Source organism: Ips typographus, unplaced genomic scaffold, assembly GCF_016097725.1.
Source record: "Ips typographus isolate SLU unplaced genomic scaffold, UJ_Ityp_2.0 IpsContig34, whole genome shotgun sequence".
Taxonomy (NCBI): Eukaryota; Metazoa; Arthropoda; class Insecta; order Coleoptera; family Curculionidae; genus Ips; species Ips typographus.
In genome coordinates, this window is record NW_028098573.1 from 517,307 (window position 1) to 535,731 (window position 18,425).

General features: G+C 34.3%; 2 protein-coding genes across 2 annotated transcripts in view; one reads left to right on the top strand and one right to left on the bottom strand.

The window, feature by feature from the left end:
- The window catches only part of LOC145739682 (uncharacterized), a 242,805-nt gene that overhangs the window by 73,907 nt on the left and 150,473 nt on the right, over positions 1-18,425 (bottom strand). The gene's annotated exons all lie outside the window — the stretch shown is intronic.
- LOC145739673 (uncharacterized) lies at positions 14,739-16,697 on the top strand. Its single transcript, XM_081994979.1, has one exon. The coding sequence runs from the start codon at positions 15,183-15,185 to the stop codon at positions 16,638-16,640; it is 1,458 nt and encodes a 485-aa protein (XP_081851105.1). The 5' UTR covers positions 14,739-15,182; the 3' UTR covers positions 16,641-16,697.

Consider the following 18,425-nt stretch of genomic DNA (forward strand, 5'->3'; position numbering starts at 1 on the left):
CAGTGTGACCCATTTAGAATGGAAACACCCCTATAAAATTTTAGGTTATTAACCGATTTCAATGATTTTTTTTTGAAATAATTAGGAATGAAATGTCTATTACGGGAGAAAATTTTAAATATTTATTTCAGTTTTCAGGTCATATTACGATACTTTTTCTTGATAGAAAATGGAGAATTTTTATTAGCGATTTTTTGATTGAAAAAATTACTACGCCACTGGATCTATAGTGCTTTCAAATAGCTGTGACCAAATTTTTTTTTTGAATTTTTTTTTTTTTTTTTTTTAAATTAATCAATTAAGAATTAATAATAAACAAGTAAATAGTAACACCATTTATATGGCAACAGTTGATGCAGGGTGTTCTTTTGTGACCGTTAGCTTAGAGGATTTTTGAATTTTAATTTGTCATAACTTGGATGGATTTTCATGAAATTTTGGTCACAGTTATTTGAAAGCACTATAGAACCAGTGGCGTAGTATTTTTTTCATTAAAAAAATCGCTAATAAAAATTCTCCATTTTCTATCAAGAAAAAGTATCGTAATATGACCTGAAAACTGAAATAAATATTTAAAATTTTCTCCCGTAATAGACATATCATTCCTAAAAAAAAAAAGAGAGAGAGAGTACAGATGTCACCAGATGTTGCACACAACTATCATATCATTCCTAATTATTAAAAAAAAAAAAATCATTGAAATCGGTTAACAACCTAAAATTTTATAGGGGTGTTTCCATTCTAAATGGGTCACACTGTATATAATTTGAAGATTTATTTGATGAAATAAGTGCGCGTGCTTTACTGATATTGTCAAATCATCATAAAATAGAGCCAATTGATAACATCTCCCTACCGGAGTCACATAGTTCCCAGCGACATGTTACGGGGTTTTCAATAAAATTACCAGACATTAATAATAATTCATAAGTTGGAATTTCGAGACGCATTTTATTCAATAATTGATCAAAACTCATCAATGGATGAATTGCACAAGTTTTATTATTTAAAAGCACATCTTGAAATTGATGCATTTAAAATGTTAGAGTCGATTAAAAGTACAAATAACGATAATTATAGTATTGCCTTAAACATGTTAAAACACATATACGAAAATAATAGACTAATTATTTTTAATTTTGTCAATGGTTTATTTGAAGCGCCTTCAGTAGTCAAAGAATCACACACTGAGTTGCGTACCTTATTTGATTTATTTCATAAAAATGTTTAAGGTTTAAAAGCATTAAATCAACCCACAGATCAGTGGTCAGTGTTACTTGTTTATTTAATGGTTACAAAACTTGACCACCCAACTCGTAAGGATTGGGAATCTAAAAAATTTAATACTGATCTACCCTTATTGGAGAATGTGGGTTATTAGAGAATCTTGAAACTGTGAGTACAAAAAGCAATAAAAATAAAAATAAAACTTACAATAATAGAAATTTTATTCAAAACTTCAACAAATCGTACTCATTACTAACAAATAGCAATAACAATTTTTTTTTTACTGTAAATCAAGTCATTCAATATTTAAATGCAATTCATTTTTAAAATTTGATCCTAATAAAAGAAAGCACGAAGCGGTAAGGCTGAAACTGTATCTAAACTGTTTGAATCCAAAACATGCATTTGAAAATTGTAGAATATGTGCTGCAGCAAGGGAAATAAACGCAGGCCGAGCGGCTCGAGCAGACGAGAGAAGGGCGCACATAAACATTGCGAATAATCACGACCCGGATGAAGATAGAAACACTATTCAACGCAACGATGACCTTGGCCGCATTTGTTTTTGCGCTCCATGGAGCGAGCAGAGCTTTTTTGACGTAACGATGACGTAATTTGGGAAAACCATAATTTGACCAATTGTTAAATTACGTCATTGTGACGTCAAAAACGCTCTGCTCGCTCCATGGAGCGCGAAAACGAATGCGGCCCTTGTCTCGCCTCAAACTACGTTAATATGTCGGGCTAATAAATATGCGCTGTTGTCTACTGCTTCTGTTTTCATCCTAAATAAAGGATTACAGTTTAAGGCGACTGTTTTACTAGATCAAGGCTCACAATCAAATTTCATTACTGGGAGCTTTTATAATAAAATTAGTTTTCATAAAAAAAAACTTAATTATTCTGTTTCGGGTGTTGGAAGTAATAACTTTTTGCAAGGTAGATATAAAACTAACCAGAACTTTCCAACCAGAAGCAAATTGTTTAGTTTACCGAAAATTACTGAAGCGATGCCGATAAGATCATTTGATTCAAGTTGCATTTCGATACCGGAGCATGTAAATCTAGCCGATCCTAACTTTAACATCAGTAAAGATATTGATATGTGGTGTAAGTATTTTTTATGACATTTTGCTAACCAATCAAATTAAATTGGGCAAATTGGGCAATTTAGCAAATTAGGCTGGCTAATAGGAGGTGACATTAATATTTCCATTTGTAAAAGTGTGCTTATCACGTGACAATGAAGTAAATGAAAATCTTACCAAAGTTTGGTGATAATTTTGCAGAATCCCATTTTTAAAATAATTACTACAGAAATTCTCAAGGACGGTTGGTAGTTAGAATTCCTTTTAAACATAATGCTCAACTATGTAATTCAAAAGATATGGCCTTAAAAAGATATTATTCTTTAGAAAATTGTCTTTCAAAATGTTCTAAGTTAAGAAATGAGTACAATAGCTTTATGGAGGAGTATGAAAGATTAGGTCATATGACTTTTTTGGGTGCAAATTTAGATGAATTAGGTGATGGTAGCTGTGGTAATGCTTATTCTGTGAGCCACCACGCAGTAATTGGTGAAGATAGTTTAACAACCCGTTTAAGAGTAGTTTTTAACGGATCTGGTATCACTGATAATAATTTGTCATTAAATGACACTCAAGTGGTAGGACCCACCATTCACAAATATGTCTTAAACGCAGACATATCAAAAATGTACAGACAAGTTTTGATTTATAAGTCTGATAGAAAATATCAAAGAATATTTTGGCGTAGCGACCCCACAGATGTTCTCAAGTGTTACGAACTGAATGTGATCACCTATGGATTGGCATCCTCTCCATTCTTAGCCAAAAAGAGTGGTAGCTTTATGCAAAAGATTTATTTTCAATTTACAACATCCAAATGAAAAATTAGTAGCTGCAATCACAACAAATAAACTTGATCAGAGCTTATTGACTTTGGTAAAAATTTTCCAACAGCAATCATTTCAAAAAGAATTATCTGACTTAATGAAAAGTAAACGTCTCAAATAATAGTCACATTTTATCCTTAAACCCGTTTCTTGATCAAGAAGGCATACTCCGAGTGGGTGGTAGACTTACTAAGTAAAATTTGCCCTTTTCAAGAAAACATGCTATTATTTTACACAATAAGAATAAATTGACCAAGTTAATAATGTGAAAGTAATGAAGACACGATTTATTAGCATTTGTGGACTTGTTTATTGTATTAAAAAAGGATGCACTCAGGCACATTTACAAGCAAACCAAAAGTTTTCAACAACCAAGCCGCTAAAACCTAATAATAAAAGTCAACGGTCAAAAACAAAAACGCGGAAAATCAGATGTCATTGTCTTATCAAACGTCAAACGTAAACGTCAAGTTAGTAACTAGGTACTTAATGTGTTATCTACCAAAAGAGAGGGGAACTCAACACTATCCGTTTGCTCATACTGGTTATGATTACGCTGGATATTTTTTGCTTAAGGACCGTAAGAGCAGGGAACTTAAGCTTGTCAAAGCATATGTGTGTGTTTTCATTTGCTTGGCTATCAAGGCGATACATCTATAACTTATTACTAGTTTGGATAGTGAGTCATTAATTTCTGCGCTTAAGTGATTTATCTCTCGTCGTGGAAAACCCCAGAGCATGTATTCGGATAACGGAACTACATTTTTGGGTGTCAATAATGAATTTAGCACTTTTTGAAAATCAAATTCTCCTAAATTTCAAAATTATTTGGCTAATGAGGTTGTCAGTTGGCATTTTATTCCTCCTCGTGCCCCTAATTTTGGTGGTCTGTGGGAGGCGGGGGTTAAAAGCTTCAAATTTAATTTCATAGCGTAATACGGCGAAACCGGTCAGAGGATTGGGATTGATAAACAAAAAACAAAACCTCACCATTTTCAACCAATCAGATCGGTGTTTACCGAATGATGCGGCATTAATGGTGCTGTTCCTAGATTTTGGAACGCCATCTGTACTTTCTAACTCATAGAGTTGAGTACAGATGTCACCAGATGTTGCACACAACTATAATTTCAAGCATGTTATTAGAACTATACATTTAGACTATGAAAATTTTATGACAATAGTGACACAAATTGAGGCCATTTTAAATTCGAGACCGATCAGTCCGCTATCATCTGATCCCGAAGATATGCAGCCATTTTTTCCTGGGAATTTTTTGGTTGGACGACCACTAACGTCGATACCTGAACCTGATTACTATGGCATAAGGGACAATCGGATGAGCCAGTATATCGGATATGCAAAATTTTAAGATTATTAGTTGTGGGTTTGACTTTTCCACCAGTTAAATTAATAGAGTTCATTTGAAGAAGGAACATACATAAACAAAAAAACAAAACTACACTACTATGAACCCAAGTTGAGATATTTTTAGAAAGCTTATTAAACTCTATACGTATAAAACTTTACCAAAATTAGTGCAATTAAACGAGTTGTTGAGGCTTAAACTAAAGGATACACCGACAAAAGTGGTCAATGTTGACGGCCTTTGGGGGCCAAACGATACTACTTAAGCAATCAACTTTTATACGTTAATGGAAAGCTTATTTCACATGACTTACCATTGTCGCTTTTCCTCGAAACAACGAGGCATTATCATTTTTGATATCCGACGTGTCGTTTTCTAGTTACCATCTTTAATACCAACATTAATTTTTATTATGGGCGCCATATTGAATTTTGGCACATTGGAATAGAGCCTATAGTTCTCTGATTACGATGATGTACCATAAGTTATGGTTCAGTTTTGTTAATAAACTAATAAATAATTATGTTTTTCCAAAGAGCGCATTGAAAATAACATCTGAACAATCCGTAGGTAGGTCAAATGACACTAGTCCAAGTATTACTGCTATTTGCAAAGGAATGATCATGTGAGAAACACCAAACACGTTCTAATCCAATAAATTGTTACCTCGTCAAATAAATCAGGAAAGACCCAGAAGAGTGCGATAAAATAACATTCATCAACAATTGATCAGAAAGTCAGAGCGGACTCCGCGAAGTCATTTAACAGTGTCACATGCACAATGAATTGAAAATGTCAAGGATGTCACGTAAAGAAGTGTCAAGTGACTTAACAGAATGTCACGTCACTGCCTGTTGTTTTCAAGAGACCATTTGTTAAAACCTAATTTTCGTTATTTTCAATAAACTACTCATACTCATAACATACTCATCTTATGATCAGGTTCTAATCGTATTGTATGTAATATGTATTATATGACTGTATGTAATATGTATTAATTTTCTGTTCATGTCGGTACGTATTGAATGTGTTTCTTTTTAAATTTAGGAATCGCTAGATTATCAAACTTGATATAGACGTATTGTTTTCTTTTTGTTATTACCTTTTTCAAATAAATGGGCGTCACTAAATACACTTAGACACATAAAAAAACAAAGCAAGCCTAAACACACACAAATACACCAAAACACTACATTGAATGGCCCTGCTATCGAATTAAATTTGTATTTTTTATTATTACTTCCCTATTCCTTTCTATTACAATTGCCTATTATAGGATCATTAAGGTAGATAAGGGCTGCCAAGATCAGTATGCCTGTGGAGGACTCTTCGCCAAAGAAGAAAGTCTAGACGAACCCCTTCATCTAAAGACATTGATCTGCCCTTAGATGATCGAAAAAACAAGGAACCTTGGTTTTCCGAACTTACGGAGGGAGGAGTTATGTAGCCTATAATTCCGATAATGCTGACTATTAGATTAGACTTTGCAGAATCTTATTTTATTGTTTATATAAAAATCACGCTTTCTAGATTCAAGCTAGGGCCCGTAGTCAGTCTGTAAATCACTTTGCAATTGATCTTCGTTAGAAATTTCAGGAATTTCATTTGGGTCAAAATTGGGAAAAATTGATAATGGGTTCTTTAATGGAGAATAGCCATTGTAATGGTTTATGATCCGTGATAATTTTAAACTTAGTACCGAAAAGATAAGGCCTAAAATATTTGGTTGCCCAGACGATTGCTAAAAGCTCTTTTTCAATCGTACTATAGTTTGTTTCTGCAGGGTTCAAAGTTCGAGATGCATATGCGATAGGTAGATCTTTACCTATAGGACCTTGTGACAAAATGGCTCCGATTGCATGATTAGATGCATCTGTAGTAAGATTAAAAGGTTGTGAAAAATCAGGGTGTTGCAAAATTGGGTCATTCATTAACATTTGTTTACAAGTTTCAAAGCAATTGACAAATTCATGGGTGTGTTCAATCTTTTGATTTTTCTTTAGACAATTTGTAAGAGGTTTTGTTAAATGTGCAAAATTTCGAATACATTTTCGGTAGTAACCAATTAGTCCGAGAAAAGATTTTACTTCTTTTGGACTTTTAGGAATTGGAAACTTTTTTATGGCTTCGACTTTTTTAGGATTTGGCTTAATTCCTTCAGGGGTGATAACATGACCAAGAAATTCAACAGTTTTCACAAAAATTCAGATTTATCGAGCTGGATTTTAAGATTATGCTCGCGAAGTCTACGAAAAACGGCCTTGAGATTACTGATATGTTCTTGAAGAGATGTAGAAAAGATGATGATATCGTCCATGTAAACGAGACAATTTCTTCCTTGGAGATCTTTCAAAACATTATCCATTACTCTTTGAAAATTAGCGGGGGCGTTTTTAAGACCGAATGGCATACGGATATATTCGTAGTGTCCATTTTCGACAGTGAAAGCTGTTTTAGAAATAGAGTTGGGATGCATTTCTATTTGATGAAAGCCTGAGGCTAGATCCAATGTAGTAAAATATTGACTTCTGCCAAGTTTATCGAGGATATCTGCAATGTTTGGAATTGGATATCTATCGTCAATCGTTTTCTCATTGATTTTGCGATAATCGATAACTACACGCCATTTTTGTTTGCCTGAAGCGTCAATTTTTTTTGGGACAATCCAAACTGGGGATGACCAAGGGCTAGATGAAGGGCGAATTATGCCATCATTAAGCATTTGAGAGATTTGATTTTGAATTTCTTGTTTATGAACATAAGGATAACGATAAGATTTAGTGTACACGGGTATTTCATCTGTGGTCTTAATTTCATGCTTTACTTCGTTAGTAAAAGTTAATTGTGAAATTGGTTTATGCAGAACGTCTGAAAATTGTTTGATGACATTTTTTAATTCTTTTCTTTCTTCTTGATTGAGATGTTCAGAACGGATTAAAGAAAAGTCGCAATCTGAAGTTTCAAAGTCGCAATCCGAAGTTTTGAGTGAGAATTATAGATTTGAGCTTTTTCTTCAATTGAGAAAGGGTCAAATTCTATAATTATACTTTCCTTAGACAAATTACGAATTTCCAATGGAACTGTACGGTTTTTCACTAATAAAAGCGAAGGTGGAATTTCAACTGTTCCGTTATGTATATGAGGGAAAAAGAGTTCTGTTCCTTCAGGAAGATTAGTGTAAATATTCTTTACAATAATTGATGTAGGTGGAATTTCAATTTTTTGGAGATCAAAATCTTCACGATAGTATAAAGGAATTTCTGTGAAATTGTTACACAACTTTTGTTCTGATAATTTTACATCTAAACCTAATTTTCTCAAGTCTCTAAGTCCTATTATACCGTCAAAATAATCATGGAAATTATATAGTATAAACTCTAATTTGTTGCTAATACCAAACTCTTGTAAGAGGGGAATTTTTGATTTGAATTGAGTTTTTGAGTTGCCTGTGCAAGTTACGAGGGTATGTTTAGAAGTATAAATTGAATTTGGAAAGTATTGTTCGGCTAGAATTGGTCGAATTAAAGATGTATGACTTCCAGTATCAATTAACAATTTAGCTGGGGGGTTTGTTATAGTGATATAAGGAAGTGAATTTACTTGGAAACTATTTAGATTTAGGGCGGATTGATTTCCTTGCTGGGTTCTTGAAAATTTTTGTTTTCGTTTAGAGGTGCGTTTTCTTCCTCAAAATATTGGGGTTCATAGTATTGTTGAGGTTCACTGCAATATTCTGGAGATTCATACTGAGTGTAGTCAGTATCATGGTTTTCTGATTGGTCCTGTGTGCATACTGGGGTACCATCAGCTAAGTAGGTTAATTCAGTAAAAGTATATTTGGGTCTTTGGAAATTGTTAAAGTTTTTCGATTGGGGCACAAATGATCGTTGCATAGTATTTCTTGTCGAAGTTGACATAGGTATTGGTGGTCCGGTAGGTCTGTTTGAGTTTTCTTTCGAAAATACATTTTTAGGTTTTCCAAATACTTGACTATTTGTGGGGAAATGTTGTTTTACTGGTCTACTTTGAATGTTAATAGGCTGGCTGGGAAAAGGCTGTTTGAAATTTGCTTGCGCATTGAAGTTTTGTGAAGAATGGGGTTGTACTTGAACAAATGAGGGCTGAAATGATGGAAAACGGTTTTCAAACGCTGGGAAACTGTTTTCGACAAAGTGGGGTGTTCTGTTTACAGGTTTATGTTGAAAATGAGGCTTATTCCCAAATTGTGGTTGTTGTTTAGGCTGAGAGTGATAAGATCTTGCGTTGATTTGCTGTTCAACTAACGAATAATTTACAACAAATGTGCTAGCGTCTTCTAAAGTTTTAGGGTTGTGAAACATTAGAATAGTCCTTAGTTCACTAGGAGAATTACTAATTAAAACAGTGACTGATGTTAATTCTGTTTGTTCAATTAATGCTTGCTTGGTAGCATTAGTTAATGTTAAATCAGCAATTATTTTTAGTGAAATTCTGGTTTTAAGCACTTTTAAGCTTTCAATGAAGTCTAACAAACTTTCATTTCGATTTTTAGTCATGAAGTTTAATTGTTGAGATAAAACTGATCGATTTACGCGATCGCCAAATTTTTGACTTAAAGCTGCTTTAATGAGCGGCCAAGTAGTTAAATCTGGTCTACATAATAAGAAATCACCGGCTTCGTCACAAATTTTAGAGCAAATTGAAGCAAAAACAAATTCTTTTAATGAATCATCTTGAGTAGAAATAAAGTATTTTTGATAGAAACTATCTACGCTGGCTATAAAAAATTCTAAATGCTCGCTTTTTCCACTAAATGTTTTTAGTGTGCGCGCAATTTCTTTTGCTGTTGTAAGAGTAGCCATATCTAAATCTATGTTTACGAGAGTAGTATCAAGATTATCTTCCAAATTAATATTTGAAATGTCTAAGATTAGATTATCGATCTGACTTACTGACATTCAAAGTTAAATTTGATGATAAAAAAAAAATATAGAAAAAATGGTATTTCGCATTAACACACATCAATTTTACAATAAAAGGGTAAAAGAAGGAATCTCACTTACGGTACTTTCTTAGATCCGCAACGGTTCTCTTCTGTAGGTTCAAAGGTCGATCTCAGCGAACAGTAGAAACTGACGATTTTTTGGGCCTGGCTTCAGGACAGTCTGCTTCCAAATCACAGGTAGAACCGAAAAATCTTCTGAGATCCTACCGACTGCGCCAGTTAAGTAATCTTCCACGCGATAAATCTTTTTAAAAAACTTTATTACAGAAAAGCTTACAACAATAGGTGACTCACAATATGACTGCTTTAAACGAAGATCAATTGCAAAGTGATTTACAGACTGACTACGGGCCCTAGCTTGAATCTAGAAAGCGTGATTTTTATATAAACAATAAAATAAGATTCTGCAAAGACTAATCTAATAGTCAGCATTATCGGAATTATAGGCTACATAACTCATGTTTACTTTTCATTAAGTCAGATAATTCGTTTTGAAATGATTGCTGTTGGAAAATTTTTACCAAAGTCAATAAGCTCTGATCAAGTTTATTTGTTGTGATTGCAGCTACTAATTTTTCATTTAGATGTTATAAATTGAAAATAAATCTTTTGCATAAAGCTACCACTCTTTTTAATTTGGTTAAATTAGAAAATTTTGAAAATAAGTCTAGATCAAATACGTTTACTGCAAAATGCAAATGTAATCGTTCTATTAGGAATATTGGTAAGGTCTCCGGAATCTTTTAAATTTACAGGCCATTTTGAAACATCAGATTTCAACCAAGAAGGTTCCTCAAACCACAAAACACTTTTCGACAACTCTTCTACAGATAAGTCCCTTGAAATATGATCTGCTGGATTGTCTTCTGAAAACTACTTTTAGCAGTTAATAACTTGCATGAATACTCTTCATTATCTATTTTTCTCCGAATGTAGATGCATGTTTCATATGCCCTTTCTGAAGCATCGGCGAGAGCATCTACCAATCTACCAATACATATTGAGAATTGAAATAATAAAACTTGCCGTGGAATCTGCAATGTATGATGCAGTTTATTATGCAATTTAAGATGAACAATGTCTTTGCAAAATAAAATCCATTTTTCTAGTAATGATTCCGACATTTCCTCATCCAAATACAGTTTTTCTTTCCATAGCAACTGCAAAATAATTTTAGCTCAAATTATTATTGGCCTAAAAGACCAATAAGGGACCTAAAAGACCTAAAATATCAAAAATTTGGCTAGTTATTGACAAAATCAATAGTTATATATACCAATAAATACCTAATGTCTTGTTATTGAACTTCACCAAGCTTCACCAAGCACTAAAATACTGGCCTCAAAATCTCTGTTTACATTAAAATTCTCGATCTCGAAATTCTTGATCGATTTGAAAGATATTTTTGTAAATCAAATCCTGAATTAGACAAAATCTCACTGACCTCGTTTTGAATCTTTAACAATTCCTCTTTTGAATCTGATCCAGTTAACATATCATCTATGTAACAACAGTTTTGTATTTCGTTGTTTGCTAAAGAACGGGTATCTTCGCGGGACTTATTAATCAAAACTTGTCTGTACATTTTTGATATGTCTGCGTTTAACACATATTTGTGAATGGTAGGTCGTACCACTTGAGTGTCATTTAATGACAAATTATTATCAGTGATACCAGATCCGTTAAAAACTACTCTTAAACGGGTTAAACTATCTTTACCAATTACTGCGTGGTGGCTCAAATAATAGGCATTACCACAGCTACCATCACCTAATTCATTTAAATTTGCACTCAAAAAAGTCATATGACCTAATCTTTCATACTCCTCCATAAAGCTATTGTACTCATTTCTTAACTTAGAACATTTTGAAAGACGATTTTCTAAAGAATAAACTTTTTAAGGCCATATCTTTTGAATTACATAATTGAGCATTATGTTTACAAAGAATTCTAACTACAAACCGTCCTTGAGAATGTCTGTAGTAATTATTTTAAAAATGGAATTCTGCAAAATTATCAACCACATTAATTCTGTTGTCACTGAACTGCTTCAATTGCCTTAATAATACAAATGTAGAAATTGCAATTTTGGGCTATTTTGTGGCAAATCCAACTTCGTCAATAAGACAAGTTTCCGTAGAATCAGGCATATTCAAAAGATCAATTCAGAGGATCCTGAAAAAACATAAATTTCACCCTTTTTTATTTAAATTAGTGCAACACTTAAAAGAGGTTGACTTTCCGAAGAGAGTGGTTTTTAATGAGTTTTTGCCGACAAGTCACTAGAGGAGATGAATAATATTATATGGAGAGACGAGGCCAAATTCACTAAAAATGGAATGTTCAATAGACATCATTCTATTCTATTCACTATTGGTGTGACATAAATCCACACGTAATTAGAGAGAGACATTTTCAAGAAATCTGGAGTTTTAATGTTTACTGTGCTGTGAGGAATGACCAAATTGTTATGATATGTTTTTATGAAGAAAATTTAAACGGTATATCGACGATGTTAAACGACAAATTGTGAAGTTCTGAAACCTAATTTAGTGCTATATTTTTATTGTAGGTGATCGATATCTAGCTATAATTCAAGACTTAGAAAGGGAATACTTGGATAATTTACCTCTAGCCGACAGAAGACGGGTAATTTATGACCTTAATGGCGCACCTCCTCACAATGGTCATATTGTCAATAATTTTCTACAAGCTACGTTTGACGACCGGTGGATTGCTAACAACGGACCGTTTCAATGGCCACCCCGCTCGCCAGACATGTCAGTTTTAGATTATTTTGTATTGGGGGCTTGTATTATAGATGAAGTTTTCAATCTTTCTTTAACAACAAAGGAAAATTGTAAGGAAAGAGTGAGAAACGCGTTTCGTTGTTTAAGCCCAAAGGCAATAAGAGCAGCAACCCATGAGCAGCTGATCCTAAGGTGCGAAAAGTGTCACGAAGCTGAAGGTCGAAATTTCGAACATTTGTTAAATTAATTGTTAGTGTAAGTACAAAAATATGTTGAGCGTTGTTTTTTTATTAAAGGGCGCATTAAATCGTAATCCATACTAATCTGAATAGGGACACCTGTTTGTGGTTAATGACTAGTTGTCGTTTCTATAACTACAACATGTTCTGATAGATATTTGTAAAATTCAACACTGGATCTAACTTATTGCAGGTCATGTATTTGGACTCCTTCGGAAAGATTCGGGTTGGTTTTTTATTCGATTATAATCAAATCTTGGGGCTAATGTAGGCACATTGTAAAATTAGTCAGGACTGTACATACAGGGTGTCGCAGACAAATGTGGCGTGGTAAAGTGGTCTGTTTTTTTAAGAGGTACACTCTATATTTTAATTAATTCTTGGATAGTAGTATTGATTATAAAAAAGATTTGTTAATTGAATGACATAATGTAGCGTGCCCCGTTTTCGACAAAATAGCGACTAAAAATAAATGAAAATTTTTACATTCGAAAAAAATGTATAGCAAAAAACTAAATAAATGAATAGTTAATATCTTAACTTTTCATGAACTATGTAAAAATGCTTAGTCAAGTTTCATGATTATTGTCACTGATTTTTACAATCCCACATAAAAAAGTAGTTTTGCAGCGTCGTAATTGCCTTAAAAATGTTGAAAATTACTCAGAAATTTGGTATTATATCCAACTTTTACAATTCCCACATTTAAAAAAAGAAACCGGAGAGTACAGGTGTGAGTTGTGTGGGCTTTTAGCCTCCATAAAATGTTAAGTTATATGTATGTACTGGCAAAAGTTCACCTAGCAAGTTTTATATTGCATACCTAACCCTTTAATTAAGAATACCCAATGTTTATACTTAAGTCATGTAATGTGTAGTCAGCAACTATTTTTATACAAAATTGTTAGAAATAGAATGCTCGAGTTCAGTTCTATATTATTAAGCTCACTTTGTAACTCGTCTGAAATAAATCTGGTTTTTAAAAACCATTATTTCGTTTGCCACTAAAGCATTTTTAGGAGCATATAAAAATGTTATTACACGCCAGCCGGCAAAGACATTTTTCGGACAATTTTGCCCCAATTACCTGGCAAAACTTTACAACCCACCCATTTACAACCCTGTCTAGTCTAGTTTACGCTCTAGGGAACTCACGTTGAAAAAGAAAACATTAAGTCAAAGGAGTCAAAGCGGCCGAAACGTGCAATCCATGACCGTTTTGATTGAATTTCGTCTCTAGCTTTTACGTTTTGGTTTTTTTTGTTTTGTTTGTTGTTTTAGCCATCATCAGAGCGAATTTTGTTCTTATTAATGCAACTTTTGTTTTTAAAAAACTTGTATTTAATAAAAACGAACGAAATTACATTTGAACGTTAACCAAGCGAGATATCTTAATGACTAATTACATGCACAAATGCTGCTGTATAAATAGGAAAATAAATGCTGACTTAGCAAAGCTAGTCTGAGGATGTCTATTTAGTATTAGTTCTCCCTCACTAAGACTGAGAAAATCGGGGTACATTTTCGAGGGTTTATAGTTGTATGTCCACTTTTACATCTACGTCTTACGTCTTTATTTTTCCTATAGTAAAAGTAAATTACAATACCAATAATGATAAAAATAATAACTAATATTAATATAATTGATACGCTAGAGCTAACAACATCGAATTGAAACAACATTCGAAAAAAAACATGATAAAAACAGACCACTCGCCCGTCAGGGGAGTTTTTGCAAACACTTCCTTAATACGACCTTGTGTGTCACCTGTCAAATTATTTGTTGACCTGTCACTGTCACTTTGACAGCACCCAATTAAGTTTGTACATATCCAAAATACTGTTTTTTTTTTTTTTTTGCATTTTTACTTTAAGTTAGGTTATTCAGAAGAATGATGGTAGGGTTTTAATAAATAAATAAATAGTACAAAAATGTAAAACCATCTCACCTCTCAATAAAAAAGTCAAAAAAGTTCCTATGAACATAAGTCACAAAACTTGACAACAAAACAACTAAAAAAGTTGGCATTGGTGCGCACTTAATTTAGAACACCCTGTATACAGGGTGATTCAGGTTTTAATACACAAATTTTAACCACGTATTCTACGTCCAAAAATAATCCCAGTTTGTCCTATAAACTATATCCCGGAAATGCGTCTTTTAGGAATTACAGGGTGTTGAAGAAAGTTAATTTTTTTTTCAAAACTCTTATACATATTTTAATAAAACTTTGTGGTTTTCATAAACAAAAAAAACCGATTATTCGCCAATTAAAAATTTGTTTTATCTTCACCAGTGGCGCGAGTATTAATAAGTCATCTGATAATTTTTAAGAAAAAAAGTACGCCACTGCTTGTTATAAAAATAACATTGATTTTTCCATTTTCTGTTGAATGTATAATTTTGAAGAAAAAAGGTTTCTTGGAAATATTTTTTCCGACGCGCCGATTTCGAGTAATCGAATTGCGAACTTATCGAGGCAATAAACTAATTGTAAGCAACAAAGAACTAAACATTTGATAAAAAATTATAATAATTGATCCAAAAAAACTTCAACATCCTCTATTTCCCGAAAGTCGCATTTCTTGTGTATTAAAACCTGAATCACCCTGTATATAACTCACGCATACCCAAAACAACACCTCACCACCTCCACCAACCCCCCACCTCTCTAAATCTTCTTCAAAGAGTGGACCAATGCACAAGTTTCAGTTTCAGTCAGTCAACGGTCGGAGTCGGACGCTACGTTATTTTCGGGTGACTGTATTTTTTTTGTTTTTTCTCTTTGGAAAAATTAATATGGATTGGACTCAGAGTAAATATTTGAACAGTGTGAACTATCCACCACAACCCACACCCTCACCCAGCCCCAAACAGTCCGAGAAGTGTGGTTTGGTGTACGAGAGTGCTTCCCTCCTCATCGAGCACAACAATTTGAGTGACCCCCAGTATTATTATGAGACACCCATGAATGAGGAGGAGGTGAGTCAGAGTGAGATACTAGATTTGGATAGTCAGAAGGTAGTCAGTCAAACGTGGGAGAAGGAAAAGGAGGGACATACCGTGCAGGGGATGATTAGTTTGGGGAATAATCAACCAATAGGTTACCAAGGGGAGTTTGTGGTTGATGGTGGTTCTAGCGAGGGTGTTTCAGTGTGTTTTAGTGGTTATGAGGCTCCGGCACCGCAACCACCAGCTCCTGCCCCCACCAAGAGTACCAACTGGAAGAGTAACAAAGCACGCAGACCGAAAACCTACAATTGCACCGCGTGCAACAAGTGGTTCACCAGTTCCGGACATTTAAAGAGACACTATAACACCTCGTTGCACAAGAAAGCGGTTAAATCCAGTGGGCTGCCTGATCCAGCTATCATGTCCATCAGCGCCCATCACCATCCAGCTAGGAATTCCTCGGCTAGTAAGGATAATAGTCAGGAGGATTCGAGGAGCAGCGACAGCGTGGTGAATGTGGTGCCTACCTTGACGGAGCAGTACCCAAACGAGTTGTCCTCCCACGTTACGCAGGATACGTTTACCCCCAGCAGTACTACGGGTGATTTGGATGTGAGCCAGCCTTTGCCCAGTTTTGCGCAGGTTCTGGCGGAACTACATGGGTATGCGAACGTGGCTGCTATAGGACAGTACTACTGTCCTCTTCAGGAATACCCTCATCCTGTAATAATGGAGAATTACACCACCAATTTGACAACTGAATTTGGAGGACTTGAGGTGGACACTTTGGTGGAGGAACAAAAGGAGAATCCTCTCTCTCGTCCTTCGGAGGAGGGGAAAATCAAATGTTACGACTGTGATAAGGTGTTCAATCGTCCCTGTTATCTCACTCAACACAACAACACCTTCCATAGTGGCGATAAACCGTTCAAGTGTTCTCGGTGCGGTAAACGGTTTCCTGATGATGAAACCTACAAACGACATACGAAGAAACACTCGGGCGATAAACCGCACAAGTGCGATATGTGCCCAAAAACGTTTAATTACAAAGCGGATTTGAGAAGGCACTTGTGCAGTCACACGGGCAGGAAACCGTACTTGTGCGAGATATGCGGCAAGGGCTTTATCAGGAAGGATCACATGATCAAGCACGTGGACACGCATACCAGGAAGAAGGATAAAATGGCCGCCATCCGTAGCTAAAGCGCCCGCGCGCACTGTTGTTTCTTGAGCCACTCGATATATATAAATTTTTGGTTCACTCTGTATATTTAATTGTTTTTTTTACCTTTAAAAATTGTTTTTGACAGTTTCTCTGGCCACTAACCTAACCTAATAGTTTTTTAACACTCTCGTTTAAAATTATTGTTTTAGGACACTGACATAACCCTATATTTTTAGGACATTTTTTGCAAAAAATTAATTTTTTGGACACTAAACTAAAATTTTCAGACAATCTTTTAGAGTGTTAAAAAATTATATTTTTTACTGTTTTGGCGTGTTTTAGACAGTTTTGTTGTAAATTTTTTAGGACATATCAATTGTTACTGATTTGTGGGACAGTTTCGAAATTTTTTGCTCTCCGGTCGTTATTACTCAAGCGATTTCAATGAAATTTTCACACAACTTAGGCAACACCCCAAAAAAAATGAAATGGTGAAAAAAATCAGACAAAACCCCCCTCTCTTCACCCCCCTCAAGGGGAAAAAATTTGCTCAAAAAACAATTGCTTCGATTAAAATAACTCAAAACAATCAACAGCAACAGCAAGAGAAATTAATATTATATACCAGGTGTCCAAGAGCACCCTGGACATCATAGGAGATTAACATGGGAAAACGGTTTTGAATTTTTTGCGCCTGTACGGTTGATTTGATTGAAAAATCGAATTAATGAAGGTTGTAGTACCTATCACGGACTAGTTTTCTGTATTTTTTTCAGATCTCTAACTTGAGCCCTTTCGTCGTAAAACACGAACAAAAATGAGAAAATTTAAACTTTTAGCCTGCACTGTATAGGCGGTTGTCGGGCAACGGGTAAACAGGTCATTGTTGCTCGTACGGTTTTTCAATCAAATCAACCGTACAGGCGCAAAAAAATCAAAACCGTTTTCCCATGTTAATCTCCTATGTCCAGGGTGCTCTTGTACACCTGGTATGTATTTATTGGGTCAAAATAATACGATTTAGCACAACTTACCTTAGATGAAAAGTTAACGGAAACAGAAATACAGGAGATCAAAGTTATTTTTTTAAAATTCAAGGAGTTTTTCACTAAAATTAGGTATTCCAATGTTTCTGAGGGTGCTAGCTTATAGAGGGCGCCATCTACAATAAATGGTTTGCTTTTAAATCGCTCTAACTTTTTTCTGGTAAAGCGAAGTGACAACTGACATCAGAGTATCTGTTATCCAATATTTTCTGAACAGAAAAGGTATACTTAGTTGGTAGGACTTAGAGAGATCTTAGAGAATCAACCGTTTCCGAGATATTCGGAATTAAATTATTTGGTGCCATACATGATTGCAATTTGTCATCTTCTTGGAGGATGGAATTTAGCTCATTTCTCACTGCAAGTGAGAAATAACTTAAATAAAAATATTTCGAATCGTTGAATTGGTTGGGGATACGAAATATCGTAGAATTACTTTGACCCCCTATATATCTATTTTCGTTGACGATTGGTCTGAGGTAAGTTGTGCTAAATCGAATTATTTTGATCCCAGAAAGCCGCTATTAAATTATTTACCATTACTTAAGTTTTTTGAAAGTTATTTGAAAAATACTATTTTAAAAAAATTACTTTGACCCCCTGTATTTCTGTTTCCCTCGACTTTTCGTCTGAGGTAAGTTGTGGTAAATCGGATTATTTTGACCCAATAAATACGCCATTAAATTATTTACCATTGTATATATCTCATATATATTTCTTAATAATGAAAAGGGCTATCGACCATTTGGTTTTTCTGACCGTGATATAATACAATTA

What these genes read in the sequence shown, in the direction of transcription:
- LOC145739673 (XM_081994979.1), top strand. Translation starts at nt 15,183, where the DNA reads ATGCACAAGTTTCAGTTTCAGTCAGTCAACGGTCGGAGTCGGACGCTA.